This window comes from Erpetoichthys calabaricus, chromosome 8, assembly GCF_900747795.2.
Source record: "Erpetoichthys calabaricus chromosome 8, fErpCal1.3, whole genome shotgun sequence".
Taxonomy (NCBI): domain Eukaryota; kingdom Metazoa; phylum Chordata; class Cladistia; order Polypteriformes; family Polypteridae; genus Erpetoichthys; species Erpetoichthys calabaricus.
In genome coordinates, this window is record NC_041401.2 from 57,346,408 (window position 1) to 57,362,784 (window position 16,377).

The window sequence follows — 16,377 nt, forward strand, 5'->3', positions numbered from 1 at the left end:
ACTTAGATGAAGACGTCCATCAAATAAGTAAATGTAAAAAAAAAAAAAAAAAAAAAAAAAAAAAAAAAAAAAAAAAAAAATTTAGAAGTGGGAGTTAGGCATTTGTGTACCTGCAGTACTTACTAATGTGAACAAAAATGTCTTTGATAAATAGCCCAACTGTCTAATTTGATTCTGCATAGTAAAATGTGAATATTTCCATGGGAGAGAATGCTTTTTATAGGTGCAGCCTATACTGTAAAGGTGGTCACAGCTGCAGATCATTAACTAATCAATTTACTTGATTGGTGACACCTGTCTGTAACTGCCCTTTTCAACTGATATGGATATGGTAAGGCCTTACTTACTTTTCCAAAAGTCTTCTGCATGTTGGTTTATTTTTTTCTAGGATAAGAGATATCAAAGTAGAATCAGATATGTGTTAAGATTCCTTAGGTCCACCTTATTTTAGGTTTTAGGATTAGTTACTTTTTTTAATAGCAGAAGAGTCCTAGGGTGAGCCTATTCCCAGCTTCAGACTTATTATTACATAGACCTGAACTGAGTGTCCCAAATCCCAAGTCTAGCCCTTGTACTTTTACACTCACCAACACATCACAAAGACACAGCTGCAATCTGTAGCTCCACTTGTCACCTTTCTTAAATATCTATGACCCCAGGCAACAAGATACAGTACCAAAACAAGTAAGACAGAAGGTTTACACTTTTATTCATACATTACATAATAACGTAATGTTCGTAAATGTGGCCAAAACAGAAGAAGAGTAAAGAGTGTGACAAATCATATCAAATACATCCTGGATGCAGGAGTCAAACCATTCAAGAATGCCCAGATAACCAGGTAGCTCTTCATTGTAGTATGTAGACTGGTCTCAGATCTGGCATGACCTCTGGATGGACTGAATGACAGAGACACTGCACCTTTCGATAGGCTCTAAACTTAAGCTAACCTTGTATTTCCTCGATGTACCTCTTGAACCAATGGAACGATGTAGTATAGGGCCAACTCCATTAGTTCAGGCCTTCCGCCCTTTGACCAGTACAATTTAGACAAAACTTGTGTTCTCAAAAATGTCTACCAACCCACCACTCCAGGTGACATCAAACTTGGTTTTCGTCCTTGCATATCTGTAACATGCATGTAGAGGTTAGTTTACACTGGTTCTAATCTGGTATTCTTGGAGAACAACAACGTTTATCTATCTGACCTGCTATGTGGTCAGTAGAGAAAGGTACTCCAATTCCAATTACTTTTAAAACTGTCTGCTTATTCTAATCTAAGATTATATACTTAGTTAACAACAAAAGAAAGTATACAGGCTGTTACAAAGATACCTAAGCAACCAATTTAAACTTGTCCTTTAACGACATTTTATATTCAATTATCAAAAATGCTAGATATTACAAACACAAAACAAACATTTTGTGCAGTTTTAACTCACTTCATTTCCTTTTATTCTCGGGTACTTTTTAATCCCTATTATACATGCAAGCTATAGACGTGACAATGGGTGAAGTTACATTTTCATATTATTCTGTATATGTCAATATTTCTTTATAGATATTGTAGAGTGTTTTTTTTGTTTCATTCTTTTACGTTCAAATCATTTTGTATTACCTTTCTCAAAATACTCCATATGTACTTAAGTCCTATTCAAAACAGATACAAAATCTGGCAAATGCAATGTCCTGTGATTACAGCATAAGAGTTCTAAATTTAAATCACAGAACGGCATCCCAGAGATTATGTGAGTTTACCTAACACATCCCCAACAGCTACAGGCTAAGTAGACTGGTGCCTCTAAACTGTTTCCGCGTGGGTACTGACATATATAAGACCTATAATGAGCTGGTGCCCGGTCCAAAATGTGTTCTATCCTTGCCACTAATACTGCTGAGACAAGCTGTGGCTCCCATAACCTAGAAATGGATTAAGTGGGTCTTAGAATGCATGGATAAACAATAAAATGGTTTTCTAGTGAATAAAAACACTATTCACTACAAAATCGAACAAAATACTATATTTATTGTACAGCACATCTGCTTTCTCAAAACGTCACTAAAGGTAAGAAAATCTTCAGATATAATAAAGATGAATATTCATACAATCTTAAACCTTTTAATACCTGGGCAGATATATATTATTTTTTACATCAGTTACACAGAAATTTCATGTGTTTATACACAGATGTGGTGGGAATTGACAAGAAAATAATAGTATCTTCATACTGGGGTTACTATAGTTTCAAGGTAAGGTTGTTATGCTAACATGTTGCATGTTGATTATTATTTAATATTTTTGTACTTATGATTTGATTAGGATTTTCTGATGCCTTTATTGGAGGCAACAGCTGAGATACAATTGGATACAACTGAAGCGCAAGCAGGTTGTGTAAATCACTTTGGATAAAAGTGTCTGCACTGCAAATACTTGTAAATGTACATGTAGGCAGGTAACTTCCTCATGGTCACACATTGTCAATAGCAGGATTTGAACCCACAGCCTCAGGGTTGGAATTCCAAAGTCTGTTCACTACTCCAAACTGCCTGCATACAATATTAGCATATATAAGTAAGATTTCACTGTATTCTGTACATGTGACAATGATGTCCCCATAAACATAACATAAATTTGTCAAACCATCTTAATCCAATTCCAAGTCGAGAAGGGCCCTAGCGTATCCTGGCAAAACATAGTACAAGGAAGGAACCAGTCTAGTAGAAGGCACCAATTCATCGGAGGTCTCTTTCAGACACAAATCCACGCTCACACAGAGGCAGTAGCACTGACCACTCTGTCACCATTTTAATTTAAAAATACCTCTTCCTAATTTAAATGTAAAGATATAAAACATTTAAAAAAGAGAAGAATTGATTTTTGTTACTAAATGACAACAAAGAATCTTCAACTGACAGCACCATGCACATTTCCCAAATTTGACAGCACATTTCATAACAGCAGTGTTCATAAAGTGACTCTCTTGATTTTGGGTCTGTATTTACAAAAGAAAAAAGTTTTAAATTAGTTTATAGGACCTCTGCATTTACGACTAAGAGGAGATAGGATGTTATTTCAAGATTTGTAAATGTTATTAGCCTTACCTTTTGTTCTATGCTGTGTACATGCTTTTATATGACATCCCAGTCTTTGGCAGTTTTTATTCTGCTTAAGAAGTCATTAACCAGTTTTACTGCATTAACCCAAGGACTCTCACAAGATGGAGAAACAACAAGGTTTCCTCAATTTAATATTCACTCAGTGAAAAACCTAATAACATAGACAGGTTCATGACTTATTCAAAACTGTATTTCCTGGAAATATGTATAAATCTTAGCCTAACCTAATGTGTTGAATTGCTCAATAGGTTATGTAAGAAATTATAAAGGTGGCTGCACATTCCAGTTTCACTACATATAAATGGATAGATAGATAGATAGATAGATACTTTATTAATCCCAATGGGAAATTCACAAAGTTGTTCCGGTCTTTGACAAATGCTTATTATATATATTTAACAACCTGAAAATGCTGTCTACCGCCAATCATAAAAGCCACATTGGCAAAAAGTTATTTTTCTGTAACCTGAGGCCCTTGTCCAATTTCTACTTTTGAAGTTTTATATGGTCTTTAATTTTTCTTTTGGCAATGTCCTATTTTCCCCCTTTTTTCTGCTTTACTTCTTCTTTGTGGTAAGTACTTATACATCTATATTCCAACCTATGCTATACTTGAAATCAACACTAGGCAGGTGTCTAGACCTATTGTTCGGCAACACAGGAATAAGTTACTTCTCGGAGATGGCTAAGAAATAGAATGATGCAGACCCTCTCTTTTATTGTAGATCAGAATTAGTGGGAAAATTAAAATAATTATTCAATACTCCGTGGTAACCCCCCCCCTCCAAACTTTGATGTGTTACACTTTTGTGGTCACTGTCCATGTCACAGCACTGTTTCTCAATTTCAAGGCTCCTTGCCCCTTTGCTCTCCTCTGCAATTTTTTTTCTGACTCTGTCATGATCACAAGGTCATCAGCACATAAGAGATCCCAGAATTCATAACTTCTGATAACCCTATTATTATGGGCATGTAGGCTTATTTTGCTCAACTGGCAGAATTCTAACTCACCTCTTTTTAGTTAGTGGGTAACTGATGTTATATATTATCTAAAATTGGAAAAAAAAAATCAAATTCTCACTTAGAGGATCTGTACAAAACCTTTTAAAAACCTGGCAGGATCTGATCAATAAAATTTTAGAACAAGCATTTAAAATAGGGGTGTCCAACATCATTCCTGGTGGGCCGCAGGTTTTCATTCTAACCGTCTTCTTAATTAGTGAGAAGTTTTTGCTGCTGATTAACTTGTTTTGCCTTTGTTTTAATTGATGTGACTCAGGCCTCTTAGTTGTTTCTTTTTTCTTAATGAGCAGCCAAACAATAATGTGACACAAAACAAGCCGCCAAACGACCAGCTAACCTGAAAATAAAGAAAGGTGAAGGTCTCGGGCATGTTGGTCTACTCAGGTCACCAAAACATCTTGACAGAGGTCTTAGAAAAAACAGAAAATCTACAGTCTGCTGTGGCAGAATGAGAGCAGCAACAAGTCCTGATATTCAATAACAGCTTTAAGTAACAGCAAGAATTGGCTTCTCATTAAGAAACTGGTTGGAGTGAAATTGGCAGGAGTTTGACGTTACAACTTAGCTGGTCATTTGTTGGCTCGTTTCACATCTCATTTCTGTTTGGCTGCCATTTAATGAAGAAGCAAATCAACTCGGAGGACTGAATCCTTAAAAACAGAAGTATTAAAATGAAGGGCAAAGAGAGTTAATTAGCAGTGAAAACTGGTCACTGATTAGGAAAAGAGTTAGAATGAAAACCTGCAGCCACTGCGGCCCACCAGGACTGGAGTTGGACACCCCGATTTAAAACATTGAGGAAGCGGATTCTCTCCCCTCTTTTTTTAAAAAAATTCTATTTATTTTTATTAATTTATTTATCTACATATTTTTACTATTATTAAAGTTTTACTCTGCTGACCTAGCTCTCTTTCTCATGGGTGGGGGTTGATTTGTTTCTAACCTAGTTTTGTTAAACTTGACTTGCTTGTATGGAATGTTATTTGACTTTAATAAAATTAATAAAATGTCAAATGTTAATAAAATGTGACCTTATTAAGCAAAATTACCACAAAGATGAAGAAACAGCAAAGAGCTACATCATGATAAAGACCTGCTTGCACATTAAATATTTCTATGTCTCCATAAGCAGTTATCATTAATATCAATCCCTCATAGAGTACATAATTTCTACCACTCTTACCAGCATTCTGGAAAAGAAAAGAAAAATCTAATATGTCACTTCAGTTTAAGATAACAGCCTCCCAACTATTGACAAATGCTACAATAATTTTCTTTCCACTTGGAATACTTGGCTTGGTGTCCCATGAATTCACTCTTACAATCAAAAATTTAATGTAAAAAGCTAGGTGAATTTAATGAGCTAGAAACGCAGGTGTAACTTATTTTTAACCTAGACAGTAGGTTATTGCTTATCTAAAAAATGACAACAAAGCAAATTAACTGGCTTCAACATATGAGCTAGAATGTTTTTTTCTGGCATCACAGTATAACTATCATATAGGTCCAATAAAGATTTATTAAATGTCTATTTATTTGCACAATTTCTGAACCCACTTTTTCCAACACAGGGTCATAAGAAACAAAACCCTATCATGGCAGGAATCAACTCAGAACAGGACACTGGTCAACTGCAAGGATGATTTTTTAAATTAAACTACATGTGCAATGCTAAAAACTTATTTAACTTTTTATATTAAATCCAAAACTTATGGTACTCAGCCTTTCAATTTGAAAGGAATATTGTATAACTGATACAGGCATATTTTTGTACTGCTTGTATCACTTCAGGCATAGACCACTACTTTGAAAATATCTTTCAGACATTAAACACTACTAAAACGCAGGCCTGAAAAATTATGAACATTTACAAATAGATCAAAGATCAAAACTTCTGACCATGCTGTGTAAAAAAAAAAAAAGACTGGGTATTTATAAACACTTACTGAAATTATAAACACAAACTGAAACTAAAATTTGCTTTCATCAGCAAACAGTATACAACCCTGCTGAATCCTTACGTTAGGGGGAAGATAAAATAAATTATGATTCATTAATTTAAATGTAGACTGTAGAGTGTTTTTGTGACTCTTTCTGCTTAGATACATAAATTAATCTGTAAATGTGTTTTTGAAGATCTTCAATAGAATATGAAATCTGTAGAAAGGGGGATACAGACTGCTTAGTATATATTATATTATATATTGTATAATTTTCTGGTTTTCATTACACTTACTTTTACTGATATACGTGTGAATACTTACAAGACTATGATTTTGTTGTTACTGTTTAATACAATTATCTACATTCAAGTAACATTTGCCAAACATGTATTTTATACTTGACAGGAAGAACAGTATTTCGTTCAAATTAACTTCCATTTCTTTGTTTGTTTATTTATTGTTTGTTGTGGGTGAAAAACACAATGTAATGCTATTGGAAAAAAATGCTGCTGTACAAAGGAGCTTTGGATCTGATATAAGATTTCAAATATTATAAAAAGAAAACCAAAAAGAATGCTGCCCTTAGATATGCTCCAGTATGTCACAAAATAAAAATTAAGGGATAATGTTTTTAGCTGTTGTTTGAACAAACTGCTAGATCGCTTGCTAGAAATACAACATTAGGAACACATTCCCAAAATCTTTACAACTCAAATGAAAACCCATAATAAGCCAAATGGTGTGTTGTATTGGAGGGAACAAATGTAACTGGCAGAAACCAAGGCTACAAAGTCCAATTCTGTAGTGGCTGCTACTGAGAGCTTGCCCTTTCCAAATTATGAAATTCATAGTGTCTCTTGCTGGTTCTGAGCTTAAATTTGTTTAAGGAATTGTTCTGTTTCATCAATGCATTCTGAGCAGCCAGTTTTGATGGGAACAGAGCTAGTATTGTGTACGTGGAAGCCATGTCATTGGATGATTTTGAATGGTCAATGTTTGCATTATTGTCTCCACTTCCACAAAGATGTCGTTGAGGCTGATGATCTGGTATCCACTTCATCATTGCTCCGACTTTACAGAGTTCACTAAACAGCTTTTCTGCTTCTGTACGACTTATTCCTTCTGGCAAGTCAGTAACTTCTAATACTCTCCCAACTGCTAAAAAGAAGAGACAGAGAGAGAGAGAACATCATAATTTGAGAAAACAATATCTTCCAGACTTTGAAATGGTCTTTCTTTGGTCATCATACAAGGAGCTAAACTCAAAAAATTTATTTTGACTAAAAATATCAGCTGGGATGACATCACTAGTTTGCACAATATATTGTGTGAGAATAATTGCTTTGTTACAATTCCATGTTTCACTTGTACATACAAACAAACAAACCAAAAAAAAAAATATCAGTATATTTTGCAACGCAAAACATAAACACAAGCTTTTATTGTTAACACTTTTATCCCATTACAGAGTCAGTTCAAAAATTGCTTCATGCATGCTTTGTGTGCACTATGACGTGACTGATCAGGTGAGTAGTCAACTTGTAGTGTCACAATATTGTAAGAGGAGACAAAATGATGACATAATGAATTGCTTTTTAATAGTGTCCTATACAGACCCTAGAAAGGAACGGGTGCTTTGCATTCATTCACTGATTACACGGAATACATCCACGGGTGTGCTTTTAAGCATCCATCCATTTTCTAACTTGTTCTATATGTTGCATTGATCAAGGTGAGTAGTGGCTCTGTGGCTAAAGGACCTGGGCTGGTAACTTGAAGGTTGCCAATTTGAATCTGATCAGTCGTGTAAGATACTTTGAGAATACCTAAGCGAAGGGTGTTTTACAGGAGTTGTAAAGCTAAGAAGATTGATTTCAATGACAAAATTAAAGTTTGGACAATGTATAAATAAATAAATAAATAAACAGGAGGGACAGATTTGGAAAATTAAAGTTCCAGGATTTTTTGATATTTGAGAATTGAATCAATTTGACTCATCCATTGCTCTTTAGTTTGCTTTTAACCAGCTAATGATGCAAATATAAATCTTACAATAACAAATCTTAAAAACCTAACAGTGTGTTTCTCTGACAAATAGGGCTTTAAAAGCACATGCTTAAAAAAGCAGTTTTAAAGAATATGTTTAGAATATAATGAATTATCCATGTCTGGATTTGTATGTTAAGTAAACAATATTGTTCAGCTTCTGGAGAGAAAATGTCAAGAGAATAATACACATGAACACATGGCAAGATAAATTAGGTAGTGCATGTTGATATAATCCTTTATATAAACCCTATGTTGAAATCTCCCCAAGATTATCAAATTTCTCCCATCTGTTGATAAACTGGGGAATCCCCATGTCTATCGCACATTCAAATTCAAGCCCTGCATTTTATTTTGATATTTATAACTGCCAATACTAGCTTAATTAAATGGCAGATGGGTATACCAGTATTTTAAAGCTGCTGTTACTATTGTGGCAGTATGGTGTACTTTTTGGCAGACAGTGTGTTCTAGTGGTTAAGGCTTTGGACATCAATCCCTGAGCTTGTGGGTTCAAATCCTGCTAATGACACTTTGTGACCACAAGCGTGTCGCTTCACCTGCTTGAGCTTCAACTACAAAAAGAAAAGAAATGGAACCAGTTGTATCTTAAATGTTATATGACACCTTGGACAAAGGTGTCAGACTAATAAGTAATGCATTAGAATTTATACATTTTATAAAATATTACAGAAGGCGGCACAATATTGTTCACTTTAATAGTGGACATAGCTTTAATAAAAAGCTGTTGAATGGGATTACTGTTTCTGCCATGGTATTGAAAGATAACAAGTACAGTGGAACCTCAGTTCACGAACGTCTCGGTACACATACAAATCGGTTTACGACCAAAAAGTTCACCAAATTTTTGCCTCGGTTCACGACCACACACTCGGTATACGAACAAGCCAGTTTCCCTTTTGGTTTGTGCGCGCCGATGATTTCTGCACGTGTTGCATTGTTCTCAGTCAGACGTGCGTGCTTTACCTGTGAACTCTTTGTGCTCTACAGTATTTTGTGTGCTTTTGCAGTTAACCATGGCTTCTAAGCAAGTGAAGAGTGGTGAGAAGAAAGTTTTGCAGAAAATTGAAATCGAAGTAAAGAAAGAAATTATTGAAAAGTATGAGCGTGGCGTTCGTGTTACTGATCTTGCCGCTGAGTACAAGAAGTCAAAATCTACGATTTCGACTATTCTAAAGCAGAAAGAATCTATTAAACCAGCTGATGTTGCAAAAGGAGTTATAGCGTTAACCAGGCAGAGGCCTCAAGTGCTGGAAGAGGTGGAAAATATGTTGCTAGTGTGGCTGAACGAGAAGCAACTTGCAGGGGATAGCGTAAGCAAGGCGATGTTATGCGAGAAAGCCAGCAAGATTCATGGCGATTTGCTGCAAAACTATCCTTCTACGAGTGGCGAAAGTGAGGAATTTAAAGCAAGTATAGGATGGTTTGAAAAGTTCGCAAGAGAAGTGGCATTCATAGTGTGGTAAGGCATGGAGAGGCTGCTAGTTCCAACGCTGAAGCTGTGAAAGAATTCGTGAAAAATTTCACAAAATTAGTGGAGGATGAAGGCTACATCCCGCAACAAGTCTTCAACTGCAATGAGACCGGATTATTCTCTACCCAGTTCCTCCTCACTTCATGCCAGAACTCGACTCATGCAAGGTTAGTTTTTTTGGTGGTTTATGGTTAGTTTTTGTATTACGGATTTTTCAAATGTTCATTTTTCGGTTCGTAGCGTGAATTGTTGCAATGTTACTTTCCTCTTTTTTCAAATGTTCATTTTTTTCCCTGTGTTTAAAAAAGTTTACACAGCAATCGGGTTGTAATGCTATTAGCGTGAACTCCTGCAATGTTAATTTCTTGGTTGCTTATGGTTGGCTTTTAACACTAGAATTACCAGAGCCTACGAAAAAACTCGTAGATCTGGCCCACCTTAAATCGCTTCTTAAATCCGTTCACACCTCTCCGCCAGCGTCTTTTGTCCTCTAAATGTGCTGATAAAGACAAGCTGCCAGCAGCCGGCTATTCCATCCCCCCACCGACTTGGAACGTGCACGAACTTCTCCCAGCTCATGCCTTGATTGATTATGTGGGAGTGACTGAACTGGAGTTTTAGAGTGGAAATAATAGATCGTTATTTGGAACACACGCATTTCATGTGTGTTTTGTTTCTACAGTAATCTGTGTAAACACATTGTTAAAACAGAAACTTTTTCATATTTTAGTAATAAATGTTACAAAATGTAGGCATAAAGTATAGAATGTATAAAGCCTGAGTTCCAAAGATCAAAGAAACACTTTCACAAAAGGTTCAAAGATGATACAACAGTTTCTGTGGCGTAGTGCGCTAAGATTTGCTTCTCAGATCGCAGCAGCTTTGCTGTGTCTCACAGACCCGAGTTCGATTCCCCACTGGGGATAAAGTGTTACTTTTTTTTCCCTTTCTTAACCTCAAACGGACATAAAATTTATAAATTGGTATGCCCCTGATCTGACTCTAAGTAACAGCACAAGTACAGACGCAAACCAAGTGTAATCAAGAGTCCCCGGTGGGGGGATGGAATAGCTGGCTGCTGGCAGCATGTCTTTATCAGAACATTTAGAGGACAAAAGACGTTGGCGGAGAGGTGTGAACGGATTTAAGAAGCGATTTAAGGTGGGCCGGATCTACGAGTTTTTTCGTAGGCTCTGGTAATTCTAGTGTTAAATAAAGTTCGGATTTGTTCAAATGTTCCTTTTTTTTCCTTGTGCTTAATACTCAAAAAAAAAAAAAAAAAAAAAAAAACGTTTACAGTGATTGGGACATAAGGCTACAGTATAGCGCGAACTCTTGCAATGTTAGTTTTCTCTGTTGTTCAAGGTTTTCTCAGTGTTATTCAATGTTTTTACATTTAGTTTACTATTACGCTGTGCATTCTATGATTTAATTAACTATATTTGTGCTTAAAAACTAAAAAAAAAAAAAAAAAAATATATATATATACAGTGGAACCTCGGTTTACGACCATAATTCGTTCCACAACTCTGGTCGTAAACCGAGTTGGTCGTGAACCGAAGCAATTTCTTCCATAGGATTGTATGTAAATACAATTAATCCGTTCCAGACCGTAGAAACTGTATGTAAATATATACATTTTTTCAGTTTTTAAGCACAAATATAGTTAATTATACCATAGAATGCACAGCGTAATGGTAAACTAAATGTAAAAACATTGAATAACACTGAGAAAACCTTTAACAACAGAGAAAACTAACACTGCAATAGTTCGCGCTATAGTGCTAGGAACCGCTCTCGCTAAAAACACTTTTTTTAATGAGTTTTAAGCACAGGGGAAAAAAGGAACATTTGAAAAATCCGCAATTTAATAAACCACCAAGAAAAGTAACACTGCAACAATGCAGGCTACGAACCGATCACCGGAAACATAACTGAAAACAAAAACAAGCCTTCTCTAACTTATGCGTCCCTCAATCGCTCTGTGTGTGTGTGCGTGCGTCTCTCTTTTGCGAGCCTGGAGCGCTCCTGTGTGTGTGCGCGTCTCTCTCCTACCCCCCCCCCCCAGCCTGTGTGTGTGTGTGTGCGTGCGTCTCTCTTTTGCGAGCCTGGAGCACCTGTGTGTGTCTCTCTAGCAGCGCCTCTCTCTCTCCCCCGCCTGTGTGTGCGTGCGTCTCTCTTTTGCGAGCCTGGAGCGCCTGTGTGTATTGTCACGCTTGGGTCACAGATTTGCACAGGGACACAGGAGGTTGTAGAAAAAAAGGAACTTTATTCAAAGCACTGCAAACAAACATTTGTCTCTTTTCAACAATTTAAACGTGCTCCATGACAAGTCAGAGATGACAGCTCCGCCAGGAGCACAGATTGTCTGAGAGAGAAAGAAGGAGAAGCAAGCAACCAATTTAACAAACTGAAAGAAGCCCGTGCAGGCTTTTTAAGAAGGCGGAGCACCGCACGAGAGGCATATTACGCGACAGAGCCGGCAAGAAGGGAAAGGAGGAATGTGAAGGTAGTCTGTCCATGTTTCTTAGGGGTTTTCCCAGGGGCGTCTGTATTCTCTGGGGGTGCGATCAGCTTTGCAGCTCACAGTGTGTCTGTCTAGAGCGCTCCTGTGTGTGTGCGCACACGCCTCTCTCGCGCGTGTTCCTGTGTGTGTGTGTGTGTGTGTGTACAGCCCTCTGTCTCTTGCGCTGCCTCTCTGTGTGTGTGTGTGTGTGTGTGTGTGTGTGTGTGTGTGTGTGTGCGTGTGCTCTCTCTCGCTCGCTGCACAGGAAATGCACAGGGAGAGAATGAACATCAACAAACCGAAAGGGAACCTGGCTTGTTCGTAAACCGAGTGTTTGGTCGTGAACCGAGGCAAAAGTTTGGCGAACTTTTTGGTCGTAAACCGAGTTGTACGTATACCGAGACGTTCGTAAACCGAGGTTCCACTGTATATATATATATATATATATATATATACACACATACAGTTTGTATAGTCTGGAACAGATTAATTGTATTTACATACAATCCTATGGGGGGAAATTGCTTCGGTTCACGACCAAATCGGTTTACGACCAGAGTTTTGGAACGAATTACGGTCGTGAAGCGAGGTTCCACTGTATCATGAAATTGAACTGTTATTGGTATCAAATACTAAAATTCTGGAATCATATCCTAGATAATAAGTAATTATAAGGAAACTAAATCAATTGTGTTTTTTAACAATCATACATATTTTTGTTATGTCCTTGTACATTTTCATGGTAATTCCACTTATGTGCATGAGCCTACATCAGCAATAATGGCACCATTATAAAATTAGAAATACAAAGAAAAAAACCCACCTACACTTTAAAAAAAAAAATAAAAAAACACAACATCACAACATAGATTGAAGTATACATACTGTATAAAACACTAGTCATAATTCCGCTGCTAATGTTGTTAAGTAGCAAAAAAAAAAAAAAAAAAAAAAAACCTAAATGTTTCATACTGGATATTAGAAGACATCGACCATATTTAATGTCTTCTTTAGATATTACTGATTTACACCAATAATATATTATTAATTTAACTATAATTCTGAAATTAAGAGCTGTATGAATACTTTATAATCATGCCAATTATAATATAATTGTAAGACAAAAAAATAAAACTACATATGTGCTGGCTCATGACTGATAAACGCTGATATGTCTTTTTTATGCTACAATTGAGTGACTTTTATTACTTATACAGCATGAACCAGGTAATAACTCAATATTATTGGTATAATATCTGAAGTTAAAAAAAATATCTAAATGTCTTATATAGCTTACAAGAAACCAATCATGCACGCAAAGGATATGGCAAAGCTTTACCCTAGAAATCTTTACCTGCGTCACCCACACCAAGATCGGTAGATAGTGCTTTACGGGTTGGTTTCTTTCCTCTGCTTCCATGTCGGATTCCTGATTGACTCTTTAAAGATAAAAACAAAGTATTTTTAAAATAATTATTCATACCTTAAAAAGGGAGATGTGATCAGAGTTTATAAATATTGAATTCTTCTGAATTAAATATAATAAATGTAAAACTTATTCATCTATGAACATGAAATATCCCTTTGATAACTTGAAATTAAAGTAAAAAAATTCTGTCATAAAACCATGTCACAAAGAATAAAAGAGACAGACACAATGCATGTCTCACAACTTAAACTTTATTTATCTACAGTGGTGTGAAAAACTATTTGCCCCCTTCCTGATTTCTTATTCTTTTGCATGTTTGTCACACAAAATGTTTCTGATCATCAAACACATTTAACCATTAGTCAAATATAACACAAGTAAACACAAAATCCAGTTTGTAAATGGTGGTTTTTATTATTTAGGGAGAAAAAAAAATCCAAACCTACATGGCCCTGTGTGAAAAAGTAATTGCCCCCTGAACCTAATAACTGGTTGGGCCACCCTTAGCAGCAATAACTGCAATCAAGCGTGTGTGATAACTTGCAATGAGTCTGTTACAGCGCTCTGGAGGAATTTTGGCCCACTCATCTTTGCAAAATTGTTTTAATTCAGCTTTATTTATTTTCTAGCATGAACCGCCTTTTTAAGGTCATGCCATAGCATCTCAATTGGATTCAGGTCAGGACTTTGACTAGGCCACTCCAAAGTCTTCATTTTGTTTTTCTTCAGCCATTCAGAGGTGGATTTGCTGGTGTGTTTTGGGTCATTGTCCTGTTGCAGCACCCAAGATCCCTTCAGCTTGAGTTGACGAACAGATGGCCGGACATTCTCCTTCAGGATTTTTTGGTAGACAGTAGAATTCATGGTTCCATCTATCACAGCAAGCCTTCCAGGTCCTGAAGCAGCAAAACAACCCCAGACCATCACACTACCACCACCATATTTTACTGTTGGTATGATGTTCTTTTTCTGAAATGCTGTGTTCCTTTTACGCCAGATGTAACGGGACATTTGCCTTCCAAAAAGTTCAACTTTTGACTCATCAGTCCACAAGGTATTTTCCCAAAAGTCTTGGCAATCATTGAGATGTTTCTTAGCAAAATTGAGACGAGCCCTAATGTTCTTTTTGCTTAACAGTGGTTTGCGTCTTGGAAATCTGCCATGCAGGCCGTTTTTGCCCAGTCTCTTTCTTATGGTGGAGTCGTGAACACTGACCTTAATTGAGGCAAGTGAGGCCTGCAGTTCTTTAGACGTTGTCCTGGGGTCTTTTGTGACCTCTCGGATGAGTCGTCTCTGCGCTCTTGGGGTAATTTTGGTCGGCCGGCCACTCCTGGGAAGGTTCACCACTGTTCCATGTTTTTGCCATTTGTGGATAATGGCTCTCACTGTGGTTCGCTGGAGTCCCAAAGCTTTAGAAATGGCTTTATAACCTTTACCAGACTGATAGATCTCAGTTACTTCTGTTCTCATTTGTTCCTGAATTTCTTTGGATCTTGGCATGATGTCTAGCTTTTGAGGTGCTTTTGGTCTACTTCTCTGTGTCAGACAGCTCCTATTTAAGTGATTTCTTGATTGAAACAGGTGTGGCAGTAATCAGGCCTGGGGGGTGGCTACGGAAATTGAACTCAGGTGTGATACACCACAGTTAGGTTATTTTTTAACAAGGGGGCAATTACTTTTTCACACAGGGCCATGTAGGTTTGGATTTTTTTTCTCCCTAAATAATAAACACCATCATTTAAAAACTGCATTTTGTGTTTACTTGTGTTATATTTGACTAATGGTTAAATGTGTTTGATGATCAGAAACATTTTGTGTGACAAACATGCAAAAGAATAAGAAATCAGGAAGGGGGCAAATAGTTTTTCACACCACTGTATATTTAATAACTTATTGTACAAAGTATCTGTAAGAACCTAACCCATTATTTTTCATCACTTAAAATGTTAAATTGCCAACTTGTCACATTGTTTTTAAATGGTTTTCAAACCCTAGTATGCTCCTTTAAACATTTAATTGAAGCTAAAACCTCTTACAAGGCTGTAAATAGTAATAATTAGTAATAAATAGTATCAATTATGTGTTTTACACATCATTTTCTTTCCTTTAAATTTTATAAAAGCATTTTAACAATATTATAAAATTCTATAAATCCTTCCATCCATCATCCAACCCGCTATATCCTAACTATAGGGCCAAAGAGGTCTGCTGGAGCCAATCCCAGCCAACACAGGGTGCAAGGCAGTAAACTAACCCCGGGCAGGACGCCAGCCCACTGCACACACAAACACACACACCCACCCACCCACCAAGCACACACTAGGAACAATTTAGGATTGGCAATGCACCTAACCTGCATGTCTTTGGACAGTGGGAGGTAACTGGAGCACCCGGTGGAAACCTACGCAGACACGAGGAGAACATGCAAACTCCATGCAGGGAGGACCCGGGAAGCGAACCCAGGTCTCCTAACTGCGAGGAAGCAGCGCTACCACTGCGCCACCCACGAAATTATATAAATTATAAATAAATTGAAATAGAAATTATATTAAAACTCACAAATAAGCTTTCCAACAAACACCGATCTTAGTACTGAAAAATGTACTAATATTAAGGCTAATATTTCTTAACTTTCATATACTATATTTTTTTTCAACCATTGAATGCAAACAAAACAACAACACATATTAAAGATAGTAAGTACAGGATAGTACATCAGAATGTTAGTGAAAAATATTAAATGGGGTTTAAAATATAAATATTACATTTCAGGGTGTCTAAAAGCAAATGACACAAAATGGCAATCATCTAAATTTGC

The 16,377-nt window shown here is 36.6% G+C and overlaps 1 protein-coding gene across 1 annotated transcript in view; it reads right to left on the minus strand.

Annotated features, from left to right (window-relative positions):
• Positions 1-692: 692 nt before the first annotated feature.
• The window catches only part of LOC114655504 (R3H domain-containing protein 1), a 176,599-nt gene continuing 160,914 nt past the window's right edge, over positions 693-16,377 (minus strand). The window contains exons 26-27 of the mRNA XM_051930563.1: positions 13,485-13,569; positions 693-7,241 (exon numbers count right to left, since the gene is read on the minus strand). Coding sequence (XP_051786523.1) covers positions 6,895-7,241; positions 13,485-13,569 — 432 coding nt within the window. The 3' untranslated portion in view covers positions 693-6,894. The remainder of the gene's footprint in view (positions 7,242-13,484; positions 13,570-16,377) is intronic.